We start from the raw sequence: 25,118 nt of genomic DNA on the forward strand, positions 1-25,118 counted from the left end.
AGTAACTTCATGATCTTCATCGAGTGATGAACAAAAGAATTTTGCAGCCAACAACCTTCTCTAATTGGTGATGGAAGTCGCGTACTAAAATCCACGCAATTGGTTAGTCGCGTACTGGGAGCCGTGCATTGAAAGGAGAGATTGTCATTACAGAACAAGATCAATTGGGTATTGGGGTAAGGGTTCAACTGTAGGATGGTATAAGGTACTGGGATTCCTTTACTTGTAACCGCTTGTTTTGATAATAGTGGATTTTCGGGAGTGGTAACCTTAAAATCACTCGGTGGGGTTTTTGCCGTGTAGGTTTTCCCTATTTGTAAACAAATCACCGTGTCAATTTATTTTTCGCTAAATACTTAGTTTAATTGGTGATTTGTTTGTGCTACCACGCATTTGCATGTTAATTTGATTAATTAATAAACTTAGCTAATTAATCAATTAATTTATCACAATGGGTCAATACGTTTTTGGCCTATCACTGGGTCTCCCCAAGGATTCTCCCTTCAGGGATCCCGATCAGATACCCTTGCCTGAGCCCTCACATATTCCTCCCGTTCAAGACCTTGCCCAAAATGAAGAAGAAGATAGCCTCAGTATGAGAAAGTTGGTTGAAGAAATTGACTTTCATACTAAGGTGATTGACCTTGAAATTCCGAGCAATTTGGGCACCGCAGAAGGTCAAGAGCCACCACCCCCTTTGTTGCATCCCAACCCTCCGACAAACGCAAAAGCTACTCCTAATCCTTCCGAGCAAACTCAAGATCCCGAAGCTTAAAACTTATGTATTTTTTATTTTTACTATCTTGCTTGTGAGAACTCTTTTCACACCTTTTTATTTATTTATTATTATTTTTTGTTTGGTGTTTGAATTCAAAGTCCAACTCAATGCTGTTAAGTCTTTGGTGGACTAGACACTTTGTTATTTACAATATGGATTCATAAGTTTATTTTTAATTAAAATTCATTGTTTTTCTTTTCCTTTCCTTTGTATAATGACTCTTTGCTAAGCCTAGCTTTCATCGGATGCACTATGTAAACACTTGTCACACCTTAACATAATTCAAGTCCTATGTGATTTGCTATAAATGTTCCCCTCCGAGGTTCATGTGAACTTGGAATAAGGAAAATCGAGGACAAGACCTCAGTTTTAAATCAATTCACTACTTCCTCCTCGTTAATGGCCAACATTCACCTCCACGAATCCATCCATATAGTTAATAAGGTTTCCACCTAGTCGGTGTTCGAGGTCAAGCTGAGACTAAGCTTCTGTCCTTATAAACATTTGGTAAGGTTTCCACCTACTTGGTGACTGGGGTCAAGCCAAGGGTAGGCTTCTGTCCTTAGAAGTATTTGGTAAGGTTTCCACCTACTTGGTGATCGGGATCAAGAGGGCAGGCTTTTGTCCTAAGGAGTATTTGGTAAGGTTTCCACCTAGTTAGTGATCGGAATTAAGCCGAGGCTAGGCTTTTATCCATTGGAGTATTTGGTAAGGTTTTCACCTACTCGGTGACCGGGGTCAGGCCGAGGGTAGGCTTCTGTCCTTGGTACAATTTTGAATAAAGGCATATCATATTATATGAATATGCAATATTGTAGATATAGAAACAACAGTTAAGTTAAATACAACACTTCTTTAAGCCTATCATGCTCACTGGTAATATCTTTTTAAGTTCTACACGTTCTAGGGTCGGGGGAGTGGTCTCTCCTCCAAATCTTCCAAGTAGTAAGCCCCCACTCCAACTATTGCCGTAACTCTGTACAGCCCTTCCTAGTTCGAAGCCAACTTTCCAGCGGTAAGGTCCTTAGTACTTCCCACCGCCCTTTGCAGCAATAAGTCCCCAACACTGAATTCTCTTGATCTCACTTTTGTATCATACCTTTGAGCCATCTTCTGTTGATAATCTGCTAGCCAGATAGTAGCCATCTCTCAGGGTTCTTCCAGTAAATCCAACTGTTCCGTCATTAACTCCTCATTATTGGCTGGAGAAAAATCTGAGACCCTTATACTGGACATGTTTATCTCCACATGGATGACTGCCTTGGTTCCATAAGTCATGGAATAAGGGGTTTTGCCAATAGATCTTTGTGGTGTTGTTCGGTAAGCCCACAGTACGTTAGGCAACTCCTCGATCCACCCACCTTTTGCTCCCTCCAACCTTTTCTTTAACCCGCTCACAATTGCCTTATTTGTCACCTCGGCCTGGCCATTACTCTGCGAGTATGTTGGAGTTGAATACCTATTTTTAATCCGGAGGTCACCATAGTATTTCTGAAAGGCCTTACTATCAAATTGCAACTCGTTATTCGACACCAGAGATTTCGGTACTCAGAACCTTGTTAGTATGTTTTTTCAAATGAACTTCTTCACATCAACATCTCGAATATTCACCAAGGTTTCAGCATCAACCCACTTGGTAAAATAGTCAACAGCTACCAGCATAATTCGTCTATTTCCGGTTGCTTAAGGGAATGGTCCAATGATGTTTAATCCCTACTAAGCAAAGGGCCAAGGGCTGCTTATTGGATTTAAATTCCCACCTGGTTGATGTATAATCGGTGCATGCTTCTGGCATTGCTCGCACCTTTTTACATATTCAGCAGCATCCCTTCGCATCCTTAGCCACCAGAACCCTTGGGTCATTGCTCGGTGTACTAGAGAACGACCCCCTGCATGGCTGCCACACACTCCCTCATGCAACTTGATCAGAAGATCATTAACCTTTGATGGGTGGAGGCACAACAGATAGGGCCCACCAAACAACCTTCTGTATAACCACCTGTCTCGAGATAACCAGAACCGCACAGCTACTGTTCGTACCCTCTCAGTCTCTTTGACTTCGTTCGACAACGCATCCTCGACTAGAAATTCTATGATCGAATCCATCCAGCTTGATCCGAGTCTCAATATTACCGGGATTCCCACACCTAGGTCAATGCTAGGCTTGCATAACACTTCTATTGTAATCAACCGAGGAATGCAATTATCCAAGGATGGGGCCAACGTTACTAATGAGTTAGTGTAAGGTTGAATTTATTCAACCATCTAATTGGCTTTATTCCGTGCCAAATTTGCTTGTAATTCAGCATTTAGTAACCCTGTATTTAGGTGGGTTTGTTGTAAGGGTAGTGAGTGAGATAGAGTGAAGATTGCTCAAGAGTGTGCAAGAAAACAGAGACTCGCGGCTGGGACTCGCGGGTGACTCGCGGGTGACTCGCGACTGCAAGCCGCCAGAAGCAGCACACGTGCCAAGCATGCTGGAAGATGAACAGTCATGCTAGCTGGAGCACTACAGGACAAAACAGGACAACTGGCCATACGGTTAACTCGCGACTGGATCTCGCGACTTAGTCAAGCCGCGAGGTCAAGCCACGAGCCACCCCTGTTTTGTAAAACCTGACGTTTCACATTCCTCTCCCACTCCAGTATAAATACCTCTTTTACCCACGATTGAAAGAGAGCTTCCAGAGAGAATTTTGAGAGAGAAACCCTAAAGAAAAACAAGATTGTTTCACCCACAATCTATACCTTAGAGTCTCTTCAAATTCCTCTACTCTCTTCCTCTCCATTGTCAAATCCTTGAGAGGCATTATACCAAACCTGGTTCTCACCATCATCATCACTGTGAGACAGTTGTTTGGATTTCTGGGAAGCAGTTAGGAAGGAACCAATCTTCATTGGTTGATGCTACGGTCTAGTAGCGGAATCCGGGAAGTTAGAAAAGAAAAAGGTTCAGCCCAACCTCGTTGGAGCAAGAAGCTTGGAGGGCTTAGGTGCACTGGGTAGATTAGGCTTGGAGGGTCTATTGCTGTCCTTGTATCCCAACTGCATTTTCTAGTGGATTGTTTACCGCTTGGAGGGCGGCGGAGAGGTTTTTCGCCGAGGACTTCGGTTTCCTCTTCGATAACACATCACGTGTTGTCTTTGTGTTTGCATCTTCCTTCCTCTCTATCTTTGCCTTTTTATTATCTGCTGTGGTTTTATTTTGTTATGGCTTAGATAGTCTTTAACCAATTTCGTATTATAGCATGTGTTAAGTTTCCGCACACTAGTTATTTTGTACACGTTTTTGAACTTTCAGTTAGCATGCCTATTTTGCCCTCAAGAAGTTTGGATCACCTTCGCCTTATGAAACTTGCCCATCAACTGACCTACCAACCTCAAATATTCAACCATCCGAAAATCCTTGGCCTCAAAATTTCCATCAACCTGATTCACCACCAACCAAGAATCCGAATAGATCTCTACATCCATCGCCTCTAGTTTCAGTGCAACATTAAGTCTCGCAATAAGTGCTTCATACTCAACTTCGTTATTTGATGCTCAGAAACCTAATCTTAAGGAATGCTCCAGCTTCACTCCCTCTAGTGACATAATCACGATGCCAATTCCCACACCCTGAGCATTGGATGCGCCGTCAACGAACATCCTCCATGCCTGGATAGAAACATTATAAATCCTACTAGGGCCCTTCTCTATGAGTGTGAATTTCGTGAGAAAATCTGCAGGCCTTGTCCCTTGACCGTGATCCTTGGTCTGAACCTAATGTCAAATGATCTGAGCCTAGTGCCCCAAAATCAGATATTTTTAGCAAAGACTACAGTGGGTACTCTATTAATACGTACACAATATGTGCTTAGCAATAATGAGGCAACTTCCTGGTGGCATGGACCAATGCTAGTGCAAGCTTTTCCAAGGGCAAATACCAGGTTTCTGCATTGACTAGTGTTTTACTGATATAATAGATCGGTCTTTGCACTCCCTCCTGATTTTTTAGCAAGACTGAACTCACGGCATGCTCGGGTACTGCAAGATACATAAATAAATCCTCCCCTGGGTCTAGGTAAGATAAGATCGGCGGATTGAACAAATATTTCTTCAAGTTCTGGAATGCTTCTTCACATTCTTTTGTCCATTAAAACCCTTTCCACTTCTTCAACAATTGATAGAAGGGTCGGCATCTATCCGCCGATTTCAATATGAAACGGTTCATAGCAAAATTCACTTCTATTCCTTGGTGCATAATTATATACCCCAGAAATGTTTTGGCCCCTACACCGAAGGCACACTTATCAGCATTGAGGCATAGCTTATGCTGCCTAAGTATCTCAAATGTCTCCTTCAAATCTTCCACGTGCCTTTGGCTCTCACGACTCTTCACAACCATGACATCTATATACACCTCCACTATGCTCCTGATCTTATCTCTAAGCGTCTGGGTCATCATCCTTTGATAAATGGCCTTTGCATTTTTAAGTCCTAAAGGTATCATCGTGTAGTAGCAATTGCCCTCAAGGATTATGAATGACGTTTTCTCCTAATCCTCAATTACCAGCGCAATCTGATGGTAACCTTGGAAAGCATCTAAGAAGTTCATCCTCGGGTGTCCTCATGTTGCATTAACTAACTGGTCGATCTTTAAGATGAGGAAGGGGTCCTTAGGACATGCCAATTGAGATCGATGAAATCTACACAAACCCACCACTTACCGTTCTTCTTTTGAAGCACCACGGTGTTCGACAACCATTCCGGGAAAAATACCTCCTGAATAGCCCTAGCTTGTTTCAGTCTTGCTACCTCTTCCTTTACAGCCTCAACATGTTGCTTGGCTGACCTCCTCGACTTCTGTTTCTTGGGGGGAAACAATGGGTCCATGTTTAACTTATGAGTAATGAACTTTGAATTTACCCCGGGAACATCATATGGGCTCTAGGCAAAAATATTTAAGTTCTACACCAAGGTTAACAATAGGGCCACCAGATCTTCCTACCTCATACATTTACCTACCTAGAAGCTCTTATTCTCATAAGGAAGTATCTGGACCTTAATGAGATCCTTGGCACTTTCAGCCCCCTTGCCCTCCACGGGCTCCTGTAATTACTATGTCAGATCTTGCTCAACTAGCTCCTTCTGCTTGATCTCATGGTTGATGGCCGCTACTAAACATTGTCTTGCAACTTGTTAATCTCCCCTTACTATGGCAATTCCTTCTTTGGTGTGAAATTTCACCTTCACATGTAGGGTAGACGACACGGCTCTTATAGCATGAATCCATAGTCGCCCGAGAATAGCGGTGTACGGGGAGATAGCATTCACCACAATGAAGTTTACCATCACCTCCTTCCCCTCAGTATTAACAGGCAATGAGATTTGCCCCTCAGGTATCACCGCCTTTCTGTAAAATCCTACTAAGGGAGTGTCATACTTAGACAAGTCCTTTGGTTTTAACCCTAACCCTTTATAAAGGTCGAGGTACATCACTTTAGCCCCACTCCCTTGATCTACCAATACTCTCTTTACTACAAAGCCACCAATTCTAGAGGTGACTACGAGGGAATCGTCTTGCGTTTAGATCATTCCTTCCAAATCTTCATCCCCAAACTCAATTGGTTCCCTGCTCAACTTCAACCTTTTACCTGGCCGATCATTATCCTCGGCATTCTCCACTGAAACCACGCTTAGGATCCCCTTCCGTTGGCTTAAATTCATGCCAATTGAAGCCACATGTATAATTTCAATAACCCCTAACAGCAGTGGAAAAGTGTTCCCTCGGTTTCTTGATGCCTGCCCCGTCGCATTTTCCTTTGTTCCCTATTACCCTCCAGAGCAAGCTCTCTCTGTTTATCTCCTCATCTTAGTTTTCTCACTCTAATTCTCTGATTCCTCACCCCCCCCCCCCCCACTCTACAACCCCCATTTCTCCTTCTTTCTTTCTATTTATAGGCTTCCTTAATGGGTTAGTGATGATTACATTAGATGGTTTTTCGTGTTGGTGGGGCCCTTTTGGATTATTCCTGACAGAAGAGGGCCCCACTTTAGAAACAAGCGTGTTAGTTTTGGGACTTGCAACTAACGCCGGATGTTGTTTGGCAGCGACCTCTCCCAAGGCATTACTGAGACACCTTGGAGCGGGCTTCAAGCAACACCAGACCCTGAGGTTGAGATAGTCCGTGGGCACCTCGGCCGAGCAGTGTGGGCTAGGCCCGATGAATGACCTTTATCCAACGTACGACCCATGGGCCATCACTTAATGGATCGATGACTGTACAATATATATATATATATAAGTTTATGGATAGTATTTTTCACAATTGTTAATTTAAATTGTTTACTATAATTGATGTATAATAAGTGTGCGTTTGGCGTTGATTTTTTTTTTTCCAACTTATTTTACTGTTTGGCTTATTTTTGCTATTATTAATGGGTCCCACTACACTTTTTGGTACTATTCATAGGTTTCACTGTATTATTTTAGCTAATTTTTACTTTTATTTACAGTACTTTCAGCAAAAAGTTTTCAGTTTCAACAAAATAAGCGGATCTCAAATAGATACTAAGAATGATATAATGATGTTGCAATGATGTCAATGATTATGTAAATTTTTTTTGAAAAATATAGTGTCCTTAACATCATTGAAAAATGATGTCAACAATGATGTAAAAAGTTTATGAAAAATAGTGTCCTTAACATCGTTAAATAAAAAAAAAAAAAAGATACAATAAAATTTTAAATCTATTGTATTCCATCCATAATAATAATTTTTTATTATCAGGTCAAGACACTAATTGATTTTTTTCTATTACGTCCACACTATAATGATTATTATTTCTCGTAATGTCAAGAGATTAACTGATTTTTCTTTATTTGATAATAAAATATTTTAGCAGTTGAGCCTTAAGATTACCAAAACTGACGCAAAGAGACGAAAGAGTTGCACCTACATCTACATGTGCAGTTTAATAGCAGTGGGGAATGGTATTTAATTGTAAAGTTGATTACTTATTAGTCTCCTACAGTTCTGTCCAGCAGTGCACTTTTTGATTGGCTTATTGATAATCAATAATCAATAATAGTCCTCTCTCTCTCTCTCTCTCATTTTTTCTGTGGTCAAGAAATCTTAACTTGTGCCTTTTATGCCTCCAATTGTAGATTTAGGGTTTTTGTATCCAAATTTCTCTCAAGTCTTCTATCGATAGTATTCCTTGAAGAATCTCAAAATTCGGAATTGTAGAAGTTGCTACCATACAAGATCAACAATTGCTGGTGATCTGAAACCTTTGAGTAGGATCTCAAAGTCACAAACGTAGATGTTTGTGTGTAACGGATTTAAGATAGAAGAGTTTGTGAATTCAGAGCTGCACGTAGTTGTGGGAGTAAGTACTACAAGAGGTAGTAGTAGATTTAGGATTAAGTCTATGTAAAAGCTTCAATTCTATCATTGTGAATCTTTTACCTTGAAGATAGCAAGGTCAAATTCTTTTCAAATTTTTTACCTTGAAACTAGACGGTTTCATTAGTTTTTCTAGATAATCATGTCATTGTCTTATTTATTTTTCCGCATTGCATGATATGATTTATTACTGTTTAACCTAGATATGAACAAGAAACCAAGTGTCAACTTAGTTAATTAATTAGGTTAAACAATCTGAGCATTCAGAGGTCTAAACAAAACAAACAAACAAAAATGATGAAATAAAAAAAGTCCATATTTAAAACATAAAAAATAAATGTAAAAATATGAATTTGAGAGTATTATCGCTCTTGTCAAAATATTTGATTCTTTCAAGTTTTGTAGAACTAAGGGACTATTATATATGTCAAATAGCAAGAAATGTGGAAAGGAAAAGGAACTAATAATCATGTGAGGATAACAGGCTCGTAGCATATATGGTTGTGACCTATGTTGTTTTTCATCCAATTTTCTTTGTTTAGACCTCCATTAATCCAAATTTTCTATTTATACTAATATTCTCTTGTTATAATTTTCAAATTAAAATTTAGAACAAGCTCAAATCAATTATAGGATGTCTCCCAGGGTCTATGGTATTAATTTATGTAATTTTCTGAAATTTACTATTGAATCACAGGGCTGCTCTGGCATCATCTCCTTTGTAATAGATCTAAGATGACTATAACCTCACAAAAAAATTAAGATATGCAAAAACTCATCTAAAATAATAAGATTGACACATATGTCATCACTACTCACTATCAATCTTGAAGATGGGTTAGCTAATAAAAATTATTGATATTTTTTTCTTGTTTTGATAATTCAATAACTGGGTTGAGGAATTTGAAATTTGAATTTTTTTTGTTGGAAAATATCAAAAGGTGTGAGTTGAACTATATGCTTCTTGGCTAAAACTAAATTTTCAAAAGAAAAAAAAAAATTATATGTTTTAGAAAAAAGTAATATTTATATGTTTTAGAAAATAATAATAATAATAATAATAATAATATTTATATGTTTTAAGATAATTCTTGACTATCAATAATTCTAGAGTCACAACTTTTTCTCTTTTTTTATTTAAAAAATTAAATTAAATTAAATAATAAAAATTTTAAAAATAAATGTTTTTTTTTAGGGGGAAAAATAAATGTTAAGATAACAAGTTTTTAATAGTAGATTATTAAGTGATGTTTGTAATAAATAAATGAGAATCAATAACAACTTGTCAACACGAAAAAATATTGTGTTTATAGCATTGCTTGCACAACCATACTCGCACAACCATAAATTGGTTCTATCACTTCTATGCCTTCAAGACAATATCTTGTATCTTTAAGTAGCTGAGTTTTTTTCTCTAAAATGGGGTGTTTGGTAGAGTAGTTTGAGATAGGATTTTCGTAGTTTTTTTGTAGTTTTTTGAAATATGTGTGGGTAAAAAAATGTGTGGAAATGTGTGTAAGTATGTTTGAAATGTGAAAGCTTGGAAAGTGTACCTCTTGCATATGTGAAAGCTTGAATGTTTAGAATAGGAAATTTTGGTCATACTTTGTAAATTTGCTAATCAGTCTCCTAATCTCAAGCAACGAAAATTCTTAAATGTTTGGCACTTTTAAGAAGACCGAGGAATATCGTATGAAGTTTCAGCATTTGGTGGGAAAGATAAAAGGTAATATATTTTTAAGAAGCTTTATATAAAGTTCAAAATTTTAAAGTAAAAAGTAGTTCTGGCTTGAAGTCTGCCATGTTGGCCATCAATTGTTCAAGTTACTTTCCTGTCTGCGTAGGTTAATGTGGGGGCAGTAGTCAAAGACTACGTTTTTTTTTGGTATCTTCGACATCCCATCTAACTTTTTTTTGTCCTTATATTACGTTCTCATAGATAATTTGGTCTTTATATTTTAATGGTAATTAATTTAGTCTTTAGTATTTTTAACTTGTAGTTAATTTAGTTTTTACTGTTAATTCACTAACAAAAAATACTTATATGACAAATAGTTTATACAGTTGACATATTTTAAACTTACGTTACAACTAAGTAATAATAATAAATTTGAATATATATTAAAAAAACTCCACCTCAACAATTAAAAAATCTAAATCAGAAAAAATTAAAAACACAAAAATTAAAATATCAAGATTTACTTTTATTTTATTGCATTTTCTTAATAACTAAACATGCAAAAACCCAGATCAGACCTATATATAAAACACACACAATGTAACCCAGATTAAACGATTCAACTTAGGCTGCGTTTGTTTCGGCAATAAAAGGAATCTGAAAAATATTTTACACCACGGGGCGTGTTTGGGAACGACCGGAAAATTCAATCAAATGGAAAATGATTTTCGTTAACTGTAAAATTCAAGCCTTTGGGTGTAAAATCAATTCCACTTCTATTTTACCTTCAAACTAATTACACCCATTTTCAGCCTACCGGAACCCCGAGAGAGAGAGAGAGAGATTGCACCAAAAGCTGAAGCGTTGACTGCACCACTGCCCCCAACCCCAGATCGCATCGGTCTCGTCACACCCTAGCACCGACGAGATCGTGCCACCTGAAGCATCGTCGAGATCACGACCCAAAGCTCATCGGCGCCGCCAAGATTGCGAACCAAAGCTCACTACCGTTCTCGTTCTTGACCCAAAGCTCATCGGCGACGCTGTTCACATTCTCGTTCTCGACCGCCTGAAGCACTGCCATTCTCTTTCCCTCAATTTGTCACTCTTTCTCCCTCCGATCTCACTCTTTCTTCCTCTTGCTCAATGTTATTATTTTGATTTTTGGTTGGGTTAAGTGTATATTTTGAAATTTTATGTAATGAAATTTGTTTGGATGCTGAGAAAATGTGAAAAATTTGTAGGAAAATAGCATTTTTAGAATATTACCAAACACCGAAAATTGTTTTTCGGACTATTTTCCATTGCACAACCAAACATCCGGATTTCATTTTCCTTACGGAAATTCACTTTCCTCTGCATTCATTTTACACTCGGAGTTCGATTTACATTGAACCAAACGCAGCCTTAGATGGTTTAGAAATTGTTCTCTCTTGGTAGTACACAGTGGTGCAATGAAAGCAGAATTTTATGAACAATAAAACAAAGGTAAAGATTTTGTTGTTGCATGGCCATTTAAGTAGAGTACTACTAAACAAATCACAAATGAAACTCAAAAACCAAAAGAAAGAGAGAGCTTTTATGCTATATATGCCTCAAAAAAATTGGAAATGAGCAACATGTTCGAGGTGAACAGACCCACCCACTGTTGCTTACATCTCAGCTCATCCAGTGCCCAATAAACTCAAAAACCTAAGACCCACATCCTTCAAAATCTCAAGAGCCCAAAACACCGTGTCAATCATTGATCTGTCCGCCATTGCAATTGAATTTCCATGAACACCAATCTAATTGAACCCAGAACAAAGAGATAGAGATTAATTGAAATAAAGAAGAAATCGAGGAATCGAGAGAAAGGGGAGACCTTTGGGCTGAACTGATTGGTGTTGGGAAGGTGGGTATGCTTAATGACGAAGCAAGCAATGAATTCTCTGACAGTATTTTAAAGAGTGCTTGATGTGGGTATGGGTTTACAAAGGAGTTTTAGATTTTAGCTTGAGGTTGAAGATAAAAAGATGTATTGGGATTTTCTGATACACTTACTCTATTTTTCTTGGAATTTTTATGGATTTTTAGTGATAGTATTTAAGTGCTGTTGATTGGTTGCCAAGAAAGTGAGAGAAAAGGAAATGACATAAATTTTCTTTGTGTTTGGTTTCCGAGAAAGGGTAGGAAAGGACAAGAAAATGAATGGATTTTAAAATTGAGAAATTAAATATATATATATATATATATATTTTAAAATTTAAATGCTGAGTTGGAATTCTTTAATATCTATCTAAATTTATTATTATTTAGTTGCCACATAAGCTTAAAATGTGCCAATTGTACACACCATTTGTCACATAAGTATTTTCTGTTAGTAGATTAACGGCAGAGACTCAATTAACTGCAAGTTAAAAATAATAGGGATTAAATTGATTGCTACCAAAATATTGGGACCATATTGACTATGACCTCAAAATGTAGGGAACAAAATAGTGTTTTTGCCAAATTTTTTTTTCCAATATCTAATGTCATGGATAAATGGGGAGACAAAGGATAGAATGCTAAATAGTCATTAATTGACTCCTCTCATTTATTTAAATTACTTAACTAACAAACAAAAAAGAAAACATTTTAAAAGTCTTTTTTGCATTTTTTTTTTTATATATTTTAATTTGAATCCTAAATGTGTTTATTAAAACACCGAGAAGTATCATTTGAGCTATAAGCTTTTTGGTAGTTTGTGAATTTTATGCCACATTATTAAGGAGAGGAAGTTGGATGTTGATTTTATAAGTGCTTAAACTACTTTATAAGTTAGCGTACTTCTTTTGGGGTGGGCTTGAGGATTATACCATTGTGCAAATCTTGTCACTTGTTTATTTTAGGACTTTTGAAGGTGTTATTGATGAGCCAATTAAGCAAGGAGAGTATGCCTTTAGCTATATTGATACAAGGTTGGATATGTTTGAGTGAATGAGCAATAATGTTTGATGCAATGAATTTGTTTAATTTGAAGCTGTGTTGGTTGTAGGAGATGATGAATTAGAAGACATGTTAATTAAGGTCAACCTAACAAGAATTGTATTCTAAGACACCCAATTTCTAACGCAATAGAATGAACATAATACACTACACAATTAGCAGAAACAAAGAGAGAAAAAAAAATCGGATCAAGGTTTCAGTAATCAATAAAATGTTAGTCACATGATGGAGTAGGAACTTGGACTAGGATCATAGACTACTACTTCACAAAACCTGGGAAATGGTGGATAACTTGGTGTAATGGTACAATTCAGACTCTCTGGCTTCTCATCATCTAATTTTTTCTTCTTCTCTAACAAGCAGGTCAACTTGTCTGAGTCAACATCTACACCAATCACTACCAACTGATCTTTATCTGACCCTTCTAATGCCACCGATATCACACCTATAGAATAAAGATGAGCGTTATTGTGTTTGGATGAGTTTATTTTTCATCTATTTATTTGTTTATTATTCTAAAGTACATTACAATTGTACCTTAAAAAAAATGCGATGATGCTTTAAGAAAACTGTACATTATGTCAAGGTTATTAAACTCGGACCGGACCGTACGGTCCAACTGGGAAACCCGTAGGAACCATTCAATGCGAAAAAAGCATGGAACCGTCCGGACTACAGTCTGATCGTTCGGTTCTGTGAACCGTGACCGGTTCACATGGTTCGGATGGTTCCCTTGTTTCAGCCCTTAAACGACGTCATTCCAGCCTTTTTTTTCCCCCCCTATACGGCGTCATTCCATCTTTTTTTTTAACCCTCTCTCAAAAATCACTCTTAGCCTCACTCTGAAACCCTCTCTCAATCACTCTCAATCCTCACTCGTCTCTGCCTCTCTCAAAAATCACTCCCAATCCTCACTCTCTCAAGTCTCAATCACTCTCTCGTCTCTGCCTCTCTCCCTCGTCGCCGTCGCACTATCACAGCTCAGCCCAGATTTCTTCCTCAATCCTCACTCTCTCAATCACTCTCTCCCTCGTCGTCGTCGCACTGTCGCAGCTCAGCCCAGATCTCTTCCTCACTCTCTCAAAGTCTCAATCACTCTCTCGTCTCTGCCTCTCTCCCTCGTTGCCGTCGCAGCTCAGCCCAGATCGCAGCTCACTCTCTCACGCTCATCTCTGCCTCTCTCCCTCGTCCCCGTCGCAGCTCATTCTGTGCCTCGTCGCCGTCGCCGTCGTTGGTACTTCAATCTGTTTTTTCTTTGTTAATATTTGCAAGTTGATTGTGGATGATGATATAAATTTGAAGTGTTGGTGTGTAAATTGATTTGGGTCAATTGAAAATTGATTGTGGATGATGATATAGATTTGAAGTGTTGGTGTATGTGAAGACAAGGCTTGTGATATTATTGTAATTGTGAAAATTGATTTGGGTCAATTGGTGTTTCTGTCTGCCAAAATTACTTTGTTGTGTCTGCAGTTTCTTGCTACATGTTTTTTTTTTTTTTTTTTTTTTTTATTTTTTATTGCTGTTGGTTTCAATAATATTTACATTATTCTCAAATCATTTGCCCCATTACTAAAAGCAATCTCAACATAATTGAAATCCCAGAATTAACACAGCATTTGAATATGCTAGATTTCAAATTTACTCAACTACAGCTATCAGACCACATATTAATAAAAAAATAAAAAGAGAAGAAGAAAAATGACCCTCAAGAATAGAACAGGTGGACCATGGACCTGTTTCAAAATGAGTTCAGTGATAGAACAGGCAGACGCCTTATAGTATCTTAACTAGTTTTTTCTTATGATGGTGTCCTGAAAACAATTGGCCCTAATGTCTCACATACTTGACAAGCACAATGAAGAAGAAATGACTAATCAAAATGTGAAACAAAAGTAAGCTAATAGCTAGTCAAAGTGAGAAGAAGCAAAAACAGCAATACAAGTACCAATGACTTGCAGAAACCCTGTGCTTTCCCAGATAAGAAGACATTATTCTCAGAAACCCTGTGCTTTCCCAGCAATACAAGTTAATTATTTAATTTTTTTTTTTTGGGTCTGCTGCATAATGAGTAGGTTCTGTGGAAAGTTGAAAAGGAAAAGTGAATGTGGGATTAGGATGTTTCAGGGATCAGTTTTTGTATTATGGTTCAATTAACTTGTGGAAAGGATGTTACATTTGAAAAGTTTTTTTGTCTAGTGACTTGTTTCTTTCATGCATTTTTGATGGAAAGGAGTTTTTTTTTGTCTAGTGTGTAACAATGTGTAATTGTGTACTGTATTTTTGTAAGTTTTATGTATTTTTTAGAAATAAGCTTTTCTAAATGAATTAGGCTATTTTAGTTAATTTTTCTATTTTTTTTTATTAATTTAATGTTTTTATATATATTTAAAATAATTATTAAATTAATTATGACGTCATCACGGTTCGACCCCGGTTCGATCTCGATCCAACCTCAAAACCCTTGAACCTCTCTCTTTTACGGTTCAATGAACGATCCGGGTATGAAAACCTTGCATTATGTTTTAAAGTGAAAATAAGCTCATGTAAACAAAACCATAACTATAGTTTCACAAAAGCCAAAAAGAACTTTGGAGTGTTTGATGCTAACCACGTATTTTTGCGGCAATCTTCATGGCCTTTGTTCTGCATTTGTCGCTAGTCATTTGCACCTTGATAACAATTTTTTGCTACAGAATAAGATAAAAAAACACACTGTAATTAATAATTCTAAATATATACAAAAGCTTTTGTTGTTTTCTAGAGCTTTATGTAATTAAGGTGGTTTACCTACCTTCATGTTTTATAAGAGGGGACAGCAAGCAACCTTTGTGTAGAGAACTTTGGTGGGCTTAATCCGTGTTAAGGGAGGAAGAAATTGTAGGTCTAAATTTATATAGCTTGGTATACAATATACTTATGTGTTAAGCAAAAAAATAACTTCATAAAAAGTACAATTAATTCAAATGACACCTGTTCATCCTCCATATTCATATCGGTTCCTACGTGTTCAAATCCTCTTCTCAATATATATATTATAAGTTTATGGATAGCATTTTTTACCATTGTTAGTTTACTTTGTTTATTGTAATTGATATATAATAAGAATGATATAATGATGTTACAATGATGTCAACAATTACGTAAAAAGTTTATGAAAAATATTGTGTCCTTAACATCATTAAAGAATGATGTCAACAATGACGAAAAAAGTTTATGAAAATATAGCATTTTTAACATCATTGAAAAAAAATATATAAACAATAGAATTTTAAATATATTGTATTTAATCTATGATGATTGCTTTTTATTATTAAATTAAAATATTAATCGATTTTTTTAATAATATTTACTTTTTAATAATTAATTTTTATCATAAAATTAGAAGAATAATTAATTTTTTTTACTCGATAATAAAATATTTTACGGACTTCGGATTACTGAAACCGACGAGTTGCACCTACATCTAACTGTGCAGTTTAATAGCAGTGGGGAATGGTATTTAATCGTAAAGTTGATTACTTATTAGTCTCCTACGCATCGTGCAAGTTCTGATGTCCAGCATTGCACTTTTTGTATTGCATTTTAATTGGTACCAATAGTCTGCCTCTTCTAGCTGGATGTGTATCGTACTTGCCCTTATTCTCTAGGCTTTTACGGTTGTCTAACATGTGATAGGAGATAGATATGACCTACAATGGCAAAGCTGGTTGTGACTGTGTCATGCTTTACGTGTATAAATGACGTGTATCGTTGACGTAATGTCGGCAAATTTATATATAATAAAAATATATGATTTTTTTTTTTTAATAAACATTTTATAGTATTGGGAAATAGGGCGTTAGGATGGAAGTGGAAAAAAAAGAGAATAGAGAAAAATAATATAGAATTGGTTAAAAATATGTTTAATTTTAAACTAAATCTATTCCACTCTAAATTACTCCTCATTCCTTTCAATCTAAATGGACCATAGTTTTGGAAATCAATGTGTGTAATATATAACTACGAAAAATGCTAGAGAAATAAAAAAAGGATAATAATTTTTGCTACAAACTTGTCACGTGGCAAATTGTAATAAGAGTTATAAACTTTTTGGGTTAATGGCATTGCTCTATAACTACATATTGAAGCGTTTTATTAAGCTATTAGAAAGTGATTTTATTCATAGAATCGTTCTAACGAGTACCCTTAGGACAATAATTAATAATCTATTATAAAAAAGTTTTGACACAATTTTATGATAAATGAAAAAAATTGTCAAAATATTAATTACTTTTTCATCTTTTTCAATAAAAAAACTTTCCTTTAATAAATTATTAACTATTACCGTATTCCTTAGCATTCTCTGGCTCATATTAGCTGCTTGGCAGATACAAGCCAAAGCCATGGAGCTGATTCAAAAGGCAGTCATTAATTACTTAGGTGCCTGAGATACTTGGACAACTGGAACATCCTCAATTGGCTATAAGAGACAAGCTTAGGGTCCGTTTGGTGCATGTGTTTAAAAACTAAAAATTGTTGTTTAAAAATATTTGTGGAAATACGTGTGAATGAAAAAATGTGTAAAAATACGTGAAATGTTGTTTAAAAACTGAAAATGGTTGTTTGAAAACACAAACTAAACACCCCCTTAACTGTGCAATTAGTAAATACTATCTCAGAAATCTTTAAACACAACCAAACTGACTTTTCATAATTGCAACATTGTGGACATTACAGTGATGTTTTAAGCTATATTATTTATTTATTTATTTTGATAAGTAAGATCTATTAATTTAAGCGAAATGCTAACGGATATTCTTAGGGAAATGGTTAACAATCTATTTAAAGAAAGTTTTTATGGGAAAAAAAAAAAAAAAAGCAATTAATATTTTGACAGTTTCTTCTATTTTCAATAAAAGTGGTGTCAAAACTTTTCTAAAATAGATTGTTAACCATTACCCTAAAGGCACTCGTTAACATGTCTCTTAATTTAATTAAGAAGTCTTCTCACTTAAAAAAGAAATGAAGTTTTCTAACTATTATATATATATATATATATATGTATATATATATATATATAAAGTCATGTTAATGGATGCTCTTAGGACAATTATTAATAAACTATATTAAGAAAGTTTTAAAATTAATTTCATTGAAAATATAAAAAGATGACAAAAAAATTAATTGTTTTATCATTTACTCATAAAAATGTTTCTAAAAATAGTTCTTAAACCAATGCCTTTAAGGCATTCATTAACATTTTCCCAAAAAAAAAAAAAAAAAAAAAAAACAACATTCTTTTCATGGTGGCAAATTTGTATATAAAACAAACTCCAGTCCAAAACCATCTCACAAAAATTTGATTTTATGGAATTATAATAAGGATTTTGATGCCCATTGTAAATGATTGTAGGTCACTATTGTAAAGAATCCTTAACTGCCAATTCCTCCATTACCTACAGCCTACAGTAGACATGGCAAAACGGGTTAGAATTTTCTGACCCGACCCGACCCGACCCAAACCCGATTTTTTTGACCCAAAGCAAAAACCGGTTGACCTGTGACCCGACTCGTGTTTTTTACGGGTCAACCCGACCCGAACCTGAACCAAAATTTTTTTTTTAACTTTTTTTTTTTTTGGTAAAAAAATAGTGAAATTAGGACAATATTGGTTTAATTTTTTATTGTGAGTTTTAAGGAAACAATTAATACATTTACATAACTACATGCAAATTAATTGAAAAATAAATGGTTGAGCATTCTGTAATGAGTAAAGATTTTTAGATATCAAATAGCAAAGTACATGCCAAGATAATCTGGTTACAGTAAAGTTAAAAACAGATTTAAAATTGTAGATATGTGTGAGACACATTCACAAGTGTGAAAATAGTAAAGCCAAAGTATCAAATTAGCATAAATTATGAATGCTTAGATCTATTTTTTAACAGTTTATGTTCAAAATAAACGGCTTTTCAAAATAAATTATGATATTTCCTAGAGTGTGTGCTGCTTAACAATGATATGATATTTATAAAAGAGACTAGGTATAAATAAGTAAGCAATCAAATTTTAATGTATATCTCAAATTGAAATAGAGTGTCAACCACAATTGATAATAGATTATGAAATTAATTTTTAAAATTGTAACTTTCTTATATGTTTTTATTCTTTATCAAATGAGTTATCCAATAAGTCATTTGTAATTTTTTTTTTTTTGGAAAGTTGATATTGTGTAAAAATAAAACTTGTATATTTGTTTTACTTATCTTTGTGTTGTTTTGTTTTAGATAGTAATGTTAGGATTTGTATAATTTTAAAATTATTGAATAAGTATTAATAAGTTTAACTGAGTTTATTCTTGATATAAGTAGTGAATTCAAAATAATGCATTTTACATCAAGTAATATGTTACATAACTATCCAAATAGCAAATACATATTGTTTTCTTTATAAAAAAAAATAAAAAATAAAAAAAATAAAAAATTTCATGTGAAAAATATGGGTCAACCCGACCCAACCCGATTTGACCCGCAACCCGATTGACCTGAACCCATTTTCAACCCGCTTAAAATGACCCGTTTTAACCTATGACCCATTTGACCCGTGACCCGATTGACCCGACCCGAACCCGCACGTTTTGCCATGTCTCTCCTACAGGCTACAGCGAAGGCTGGGAAGAAAACTAGAGTACAAATGCCTTAGCCAATAGGAAACGTACTCACTACCTTAGAGACCAACTAGTGCGATTGGACAAAGCAGCTCCCATGATAAGTCAATAAAAAGGATTTCGGAGAAACTAAATAACTGATTTTTTTTATTTGAAAAAAAAAAAAAAATTGTGTGCATAAGCATATATAAAGTTGGTTTGAAGGGAGCTTTCCGTAAAATCAAAAATAGGCCTAACATCTCATTATACCATAAATTGATTGAAATGACACGGGATGAGATATTGTCCCTTGCAGAAATATGACTCATCTTAAATAGCATCTAATATGATTGATAGTAAGTGAATGCAATAAATACAAAAGTGAGAGGAAGTGAACTAGTGATTATCATATATATATATATATATATATATATATAGAGAGAGAGAGAGAGAGAGAGAGAGAGAGAGAGAGAGAGAGAGAGAGAGAGAGACTAGGGAACCCCCAAGCTTGCCCTTCATAGGATTATGATTAAGTTGGCCATTGATAGGGGAAGGTAGATGGGTTAGGATCAGAAATCAAGTGCAATTCATACTAACTTATTCAACCGAAGCCCATTCGACCAACATGCTCAACCTATCTAAAGGAAGGCATTATTGATCGAGAGTATTGGTTTGTTCATGTTTGATGGGTTGATCCATGGGCTGACTTTAGGCAATCTCATTTAATTGAGACAAATCATTTTTTTTTTCAAATCTGTTTTCAATTTCTTTTGGTCTTAAAAACACTTTTTTATTTATTTACATGTTTCCAATAGTATTTTTTATTATTTTGAAAACAACGTAAAACTTTTTTTTTCCAATCTCAAGAATAAATTCTTTAGAACACTTTAAACAAATTAAAAATATATAAAAGTCAAATCAAATGAGTAAATATTTCAGGCATTGGCCAAAATAATAACCAAACAAGAACTATAATCTAACCCATCTCAAGGTAACACTCGAATCGACATAATGCATTGAACTTAAAAAAAGAACAGAGAGAAACCAAAGAAAAAAAAAAAAAAAATTCAGATCTCATAAAACGGGGTTGCAAGAATCAGAAAAATGTAGATCACATGATGTAGCAGTAACTTGGACTCGGATCATAGACTGCCACTTCATAGAATGTGGGATATGGTGGATATTGAGGGCACACGGGTAACTGAATACATCCAGTAGAACAAGTTGAAGATGTACTTGGCTTCTTTTCTTCTTCTGGTTTTGGTTTCACTGGTTCTGGCTCTTTCTTTTCTTCCGTCACTTCTTCAACACCCAATAAGGTGGCATAGCAAAGCTTCTTCCTTAACGAGCAGGTCAGGTTAGCCGAGTCAACACATTCACCAATCACCACCAATTGATCTTTATCTGCTCCTTCTACAGCAACTGAGATCACACCTGTAAAATCAATGAACATGTAATTAAGTACCACCTTATTGACAATATATTGTTTCTGAAAAGCCATAAAGCTAGGAGTGATTTGGTGCTAACCATCTGCTATTGCTGCAATCTTCATGGCCTTGGCTCTGCATTTGTCACAGGCCATTTGCACCTTGATAACTATTTTTTGCTACACCATATAAGATAAAAAGCTCACAATTTTGTAATAAAATCTAAGAATATTCCAAAGCCTTTTTTCTTTCTACAGCATGAAAATGGTGTAATTAGTATTGAAGTTTACCTTCATGTTTTAGAGCAGGCAACAATACAAGCTGCAGCCTCCGTCAGAAAACTATGATGTGCTTAATCTGTGTTAATGGGGAAAAAAGAATTGTAGGTCATATATAGCCTGTTGGTGAACATACTTGTTACTTGAGCTCAAAAAAAAAAAAAAAAGGACAAATATTGTTGCACACACACCTTTACACACAACTGAAAAATTAATTGAAATTGTGATGTGAAATCATGATTTCAACTAGTAAAAAAAAAAAAATAGAGAGTATAAATTGTTCAACTTTATAGGTGCATTGTACATGCAGTAATCATTATAGCCATGGGAAATGGGTATTCATATAATCTAGTTGATTGTTTTTGTGATGACAAATGCTGGAATCTTACGGATCGTACCAGCTCTGCCCAACAGTTCACTTTAATTTCAGTTTTCTCTAATTTTTCATTAACCAATTTTGCCTATCTCCTAAATTAATTCTTTCACAAAAGGGTGTTACCCCAATAAATTTGATAATTTTGATGAGTAATGTACTATATATAATAGGTTTTCCTTATAACCAATAGCCTATTTGGTATCCCTGTATGCCCTGTATTTACTTTAACTAGCCTTCTTTTTTGTTGGCAACATTTATGCTTTAGTGCCTTCGTTTTGGTAGACCATTACATTTCTCTGTACACTGTAACATCTCTGTACACTGTAACATGTACTTAATATATACGTTAGATAGAGCTTTTGTCCAATAATGCAATGCCTGCATGCAATAGATGGGAGTATGGGACACGGGATTGAAACTAATCATATTTGAACATGTATTTTGGGCATGTTGCTTTCAGTTTATTAGGTGCAAGCCAAATCATTTAACGTATTAATCAGTCCAATCATGAACCATCGAAATACAAGAGAATGCTCTCTCAAAATAATAATAATAATAATAATAATAACAATAATAATAGAATAGAGTGATGTGTTATGACTAATACAAAGTTTCGTGCATTAACATTATAAACTGATATGTCAACTTTTAAACACAATATATATAATTAGTTTAAATTTTGTTTATCATTGTTAATACTAATTATATTTATTGTCATGTCAATTAATTTGTAAGTACTTTTATTAATAAAATTTATAATAACTTCAGTATTTTCCTAGAATATAGGGGTAGAGCTATGTAGAAGGGCCAAAATTTTGAAAATTTTAAAAAAATATATAATTATTTTAATGTTTTCAAATTTTAGTTTACAAAAATAAGAGTTGCCCTCCCCACCCCCTCAAATGTTTGAATTAGTCCAATGATGTTTTAAAAAAAAAATGGTCTAATAATTATAGAAATATAACTTTATTTTTTGCAATTCTATTTTTTATTGTAAAATGTGTTCTTATTTTTGGTAAATATTTGATAAAATTTGGTATCAAATATGTTTTAATATATCTTTTTCAAACCATTATGTGGCGATTAACAAGTCAATGACTCATTAAAAAAAAATTATCACTAAAACTATACATGAAATGTGTTTTTCGTTGTCACATAATAGGTTAGAGTAAAATAACTTCAAATATGTTTGGAACCTAATTTATTCCTCTAAGTTTTGGATCACTCACGTTGTTTAAAATTTCATTAGTTCAATTGAAAGATTTTTTCTTTATTTTAGTATAAAATTAGATAATTTGTATTTTTTATTTTTTAAGAATTTCACTATGAAAATGGAAAAATGAATTTTATTTTATGAGAGATCACTATCAAACATAATTTTGATTGAAAATACTAAGAGTTTTTTTTTTTTTTTTTTTTTTTTTTTTGTTGGGTGTGTATGTATATATAACTTATCAAATAAAAAAGCGTGTGTATATAAATTTATATATGTGTGTGGGGGTTGTCACGATAAATATATTACTGTCACAACTTGGGCTTCAAACAAAAATTCTTAACTCCGTCCCTACTAGAATATATGTATCATGAACTTGTTCATTTAGCAAAAAAATAAAAAGAATTACAAAACCTCATGAATGGTGTTAAGACTCAATTTAAAGGTTTGGAGTCTTTGGACCCTCTCTTTCTAAATATATATACATATTCACAGCTAGCAAAATTTGTCAGTACTAATTTGTCTTAGAAGAAAAGTCATTGCTTCTTGTCATGACTTGGAACTGATGGCAGCCCAACTCCAATCTCCAACGCAAACTTCTCTCTTTCAACACACACACACACACACACACACAAAAAAAAAAAAAAAAAAAAAAAAAAAAAAAAAAAAAAAAAAGGGAAGAAGAATAATAGTATGTTCAAACTATGCCGTATGCACAAATTAATTTAAAATTTTCATTAATGACGTGTAAATTAAATAAAAAAACTTAATTAAAATACAAATAATATATTCTATATATATATTATTTTGTAACATTTACTTATAAAAGAAGCAGTAAAAAGGGCTGTTTCGGCTCTATTTGGATGGGCAACTGGGCTTATTGTATAGAGGCCCACGGATTTATTGCTCCACATCCACGTTTAAAGTCACCTGTCAACCCAATATCCAACACGATGCAGGATGTCTGGACCTGATTTTTGTGGGTCGATCTCTTTTATGTTGTTGTTAGCTTTAATAACCTATCTAATGATTTAGGCTATTAATAATTTAAAGTATATATTTTTATTTTTTTTGAAAAAACAGAAATATTTGTATTTTAAATATTTTAGTTTCATTTATTTTGATAATTTAAGACATAGTTTTGATAAAGTTGTAATATTGAATCAAATTATGTAAATTACAATCATTTATTGAACAATAAATTTAAATAGTAGATGGAAAAGATAATTTAATTTCTTTTTAAAAAAAATTAAACCAGGAGAAAAAAAAAATTCTAAGACTGAGGTTGGGTTAGTTTTTAAAACTATCTTGAGTTAGGTCGCAGGTTTCTCAACCTGAGTAGATCGTATTGGGTTGAAAAATACACAAAATCTTAACCTAGAAACACCCCCTAATTGCTTATCAAGTAAATGAACAAATGCATGGTATTATTCTTGTGACACCAAGGTTGCCATACAATCATGAAAAGAGATCTAAATCCATACCATGCTAGTGAACTACATGATCCCATTCTAGCATGTCACAGAACTCCATGGTACAACAACTCACCAATGTTTAGATCTCCAAAGTCTATTACAGCATGAATACAGTATGTGTCATCGTGTGTAACTATCTCGACTTCTTCACAATTGAGATCAATCACATAGAGCATGAGCGAATCTTCTTGGCAAATAGATTGCTCTTAGTGTGCAAAGTATTATAGAGAAAGCACAAAAGAAATTGGAATTTATCAGGCACATTTGCAGACCAAACACAACCCCATATATTTACTAGAGCTGACCTGAATTTGAGCTCTCACCTATATGGTTTCTCTTCTCCAATATTCCTCTATAAACATAAAGTATGCACTTCTTACAATGCAGCGACCATTGGAATTAAAGTGCTAGTCTAAATCCGTAAGTCAATTAGCCTTCAGCTACATGCATTTTTTACATTTGGAATAATTTATTTCTTATGCATTGTGAAAATGAGTTGTTAGAAAAAGTTGCACTAGGACAAAAGTGACGTTTTAAAAAATGAAAGTGCAGTTTCTGGGATGCCAAATGGGAAATTGGTTAGCTTTTAATGATAGCGGCCTCACGATGGGGAAGGATGATCTCATCCACCAACTCCATTTTTCAAAATTTGTTGCCCCAAATAAGTAGATTATTTGATCCCACAAAAACCTTCTCATTATAGCAATTAGTTCAGAACAAAGGATGTCAAGGAGCGTAAAGCAGATTATGAGGCATACATAGGTACAAATTAGGCCACCACTTTAATCAAAATTGTACATTCCTTGTAGTTTCTTTCTCACCCTTTGTTTGATCTGGCCAAAAGATTGCATTTTTTATCATCGCACAAACAAGGGTACACCTAGATATTTCTCATCTTTGTTGA

General features: G+C 34.5%; 1 protein-coding gene across 1 annotated transcript; it reads right to left on the reverse strand.

Moving 5' to 3' along the window:
* Positions 1-20,387: 20,387 nt before the first annotated feature.
* Positions 20,388-21,224, reverse strand: LOC126697929 (heavy metal-associated isoprenylated plant protein 47-like). Its single transcript, XM_050395067.1, has 3 exons — positions 21,163-21,224; positions 20,973-21,051; positions 20,388-20,879 (listed from the first exon to the last, which is right to left on the reverse strand). The coding sequence occupies exons 1-3, from the start codon at positions 21,166-21,168 to the stop codon at positions 20,557-20,559; spliced, it is 408 nt and encodes a 135-aa protein (XP_050251024.1). The 5' UTR covers positions 21,169-21,224; the 3' UTR covers positions 20,388-20,556.
* Between the last annotated feature and the right edge of the window lie 3,894 nt (positions 21,225-25,118).

The sequence above is a fragment of the Quercus robur genome, chromosome 8 (genome assembly GCF_932294415.1).
Source record: "Quercus robur chromosome 8, dhQueRobu3.1, whole genome shotgun sequence".
Lineage (NCBI taxonomy): Eukaryota > Viridiplantae > Streptophyta > Magnoliopsida > Fagales > Fagaceae > Quercus > Quercus robur.

Excerpts from the sequence above, each read along its gene's own strand:
- LOC126697929 (XM_050395067.1), bottom strand. Across the intron at positions 20,880-20,972 it reads GATTGCAGCAATAGCAGATG|GTGTGATCTCAGTTGCTGTA; the intron begins GTTAGCACCAAA and ends TTGATTTTACAG.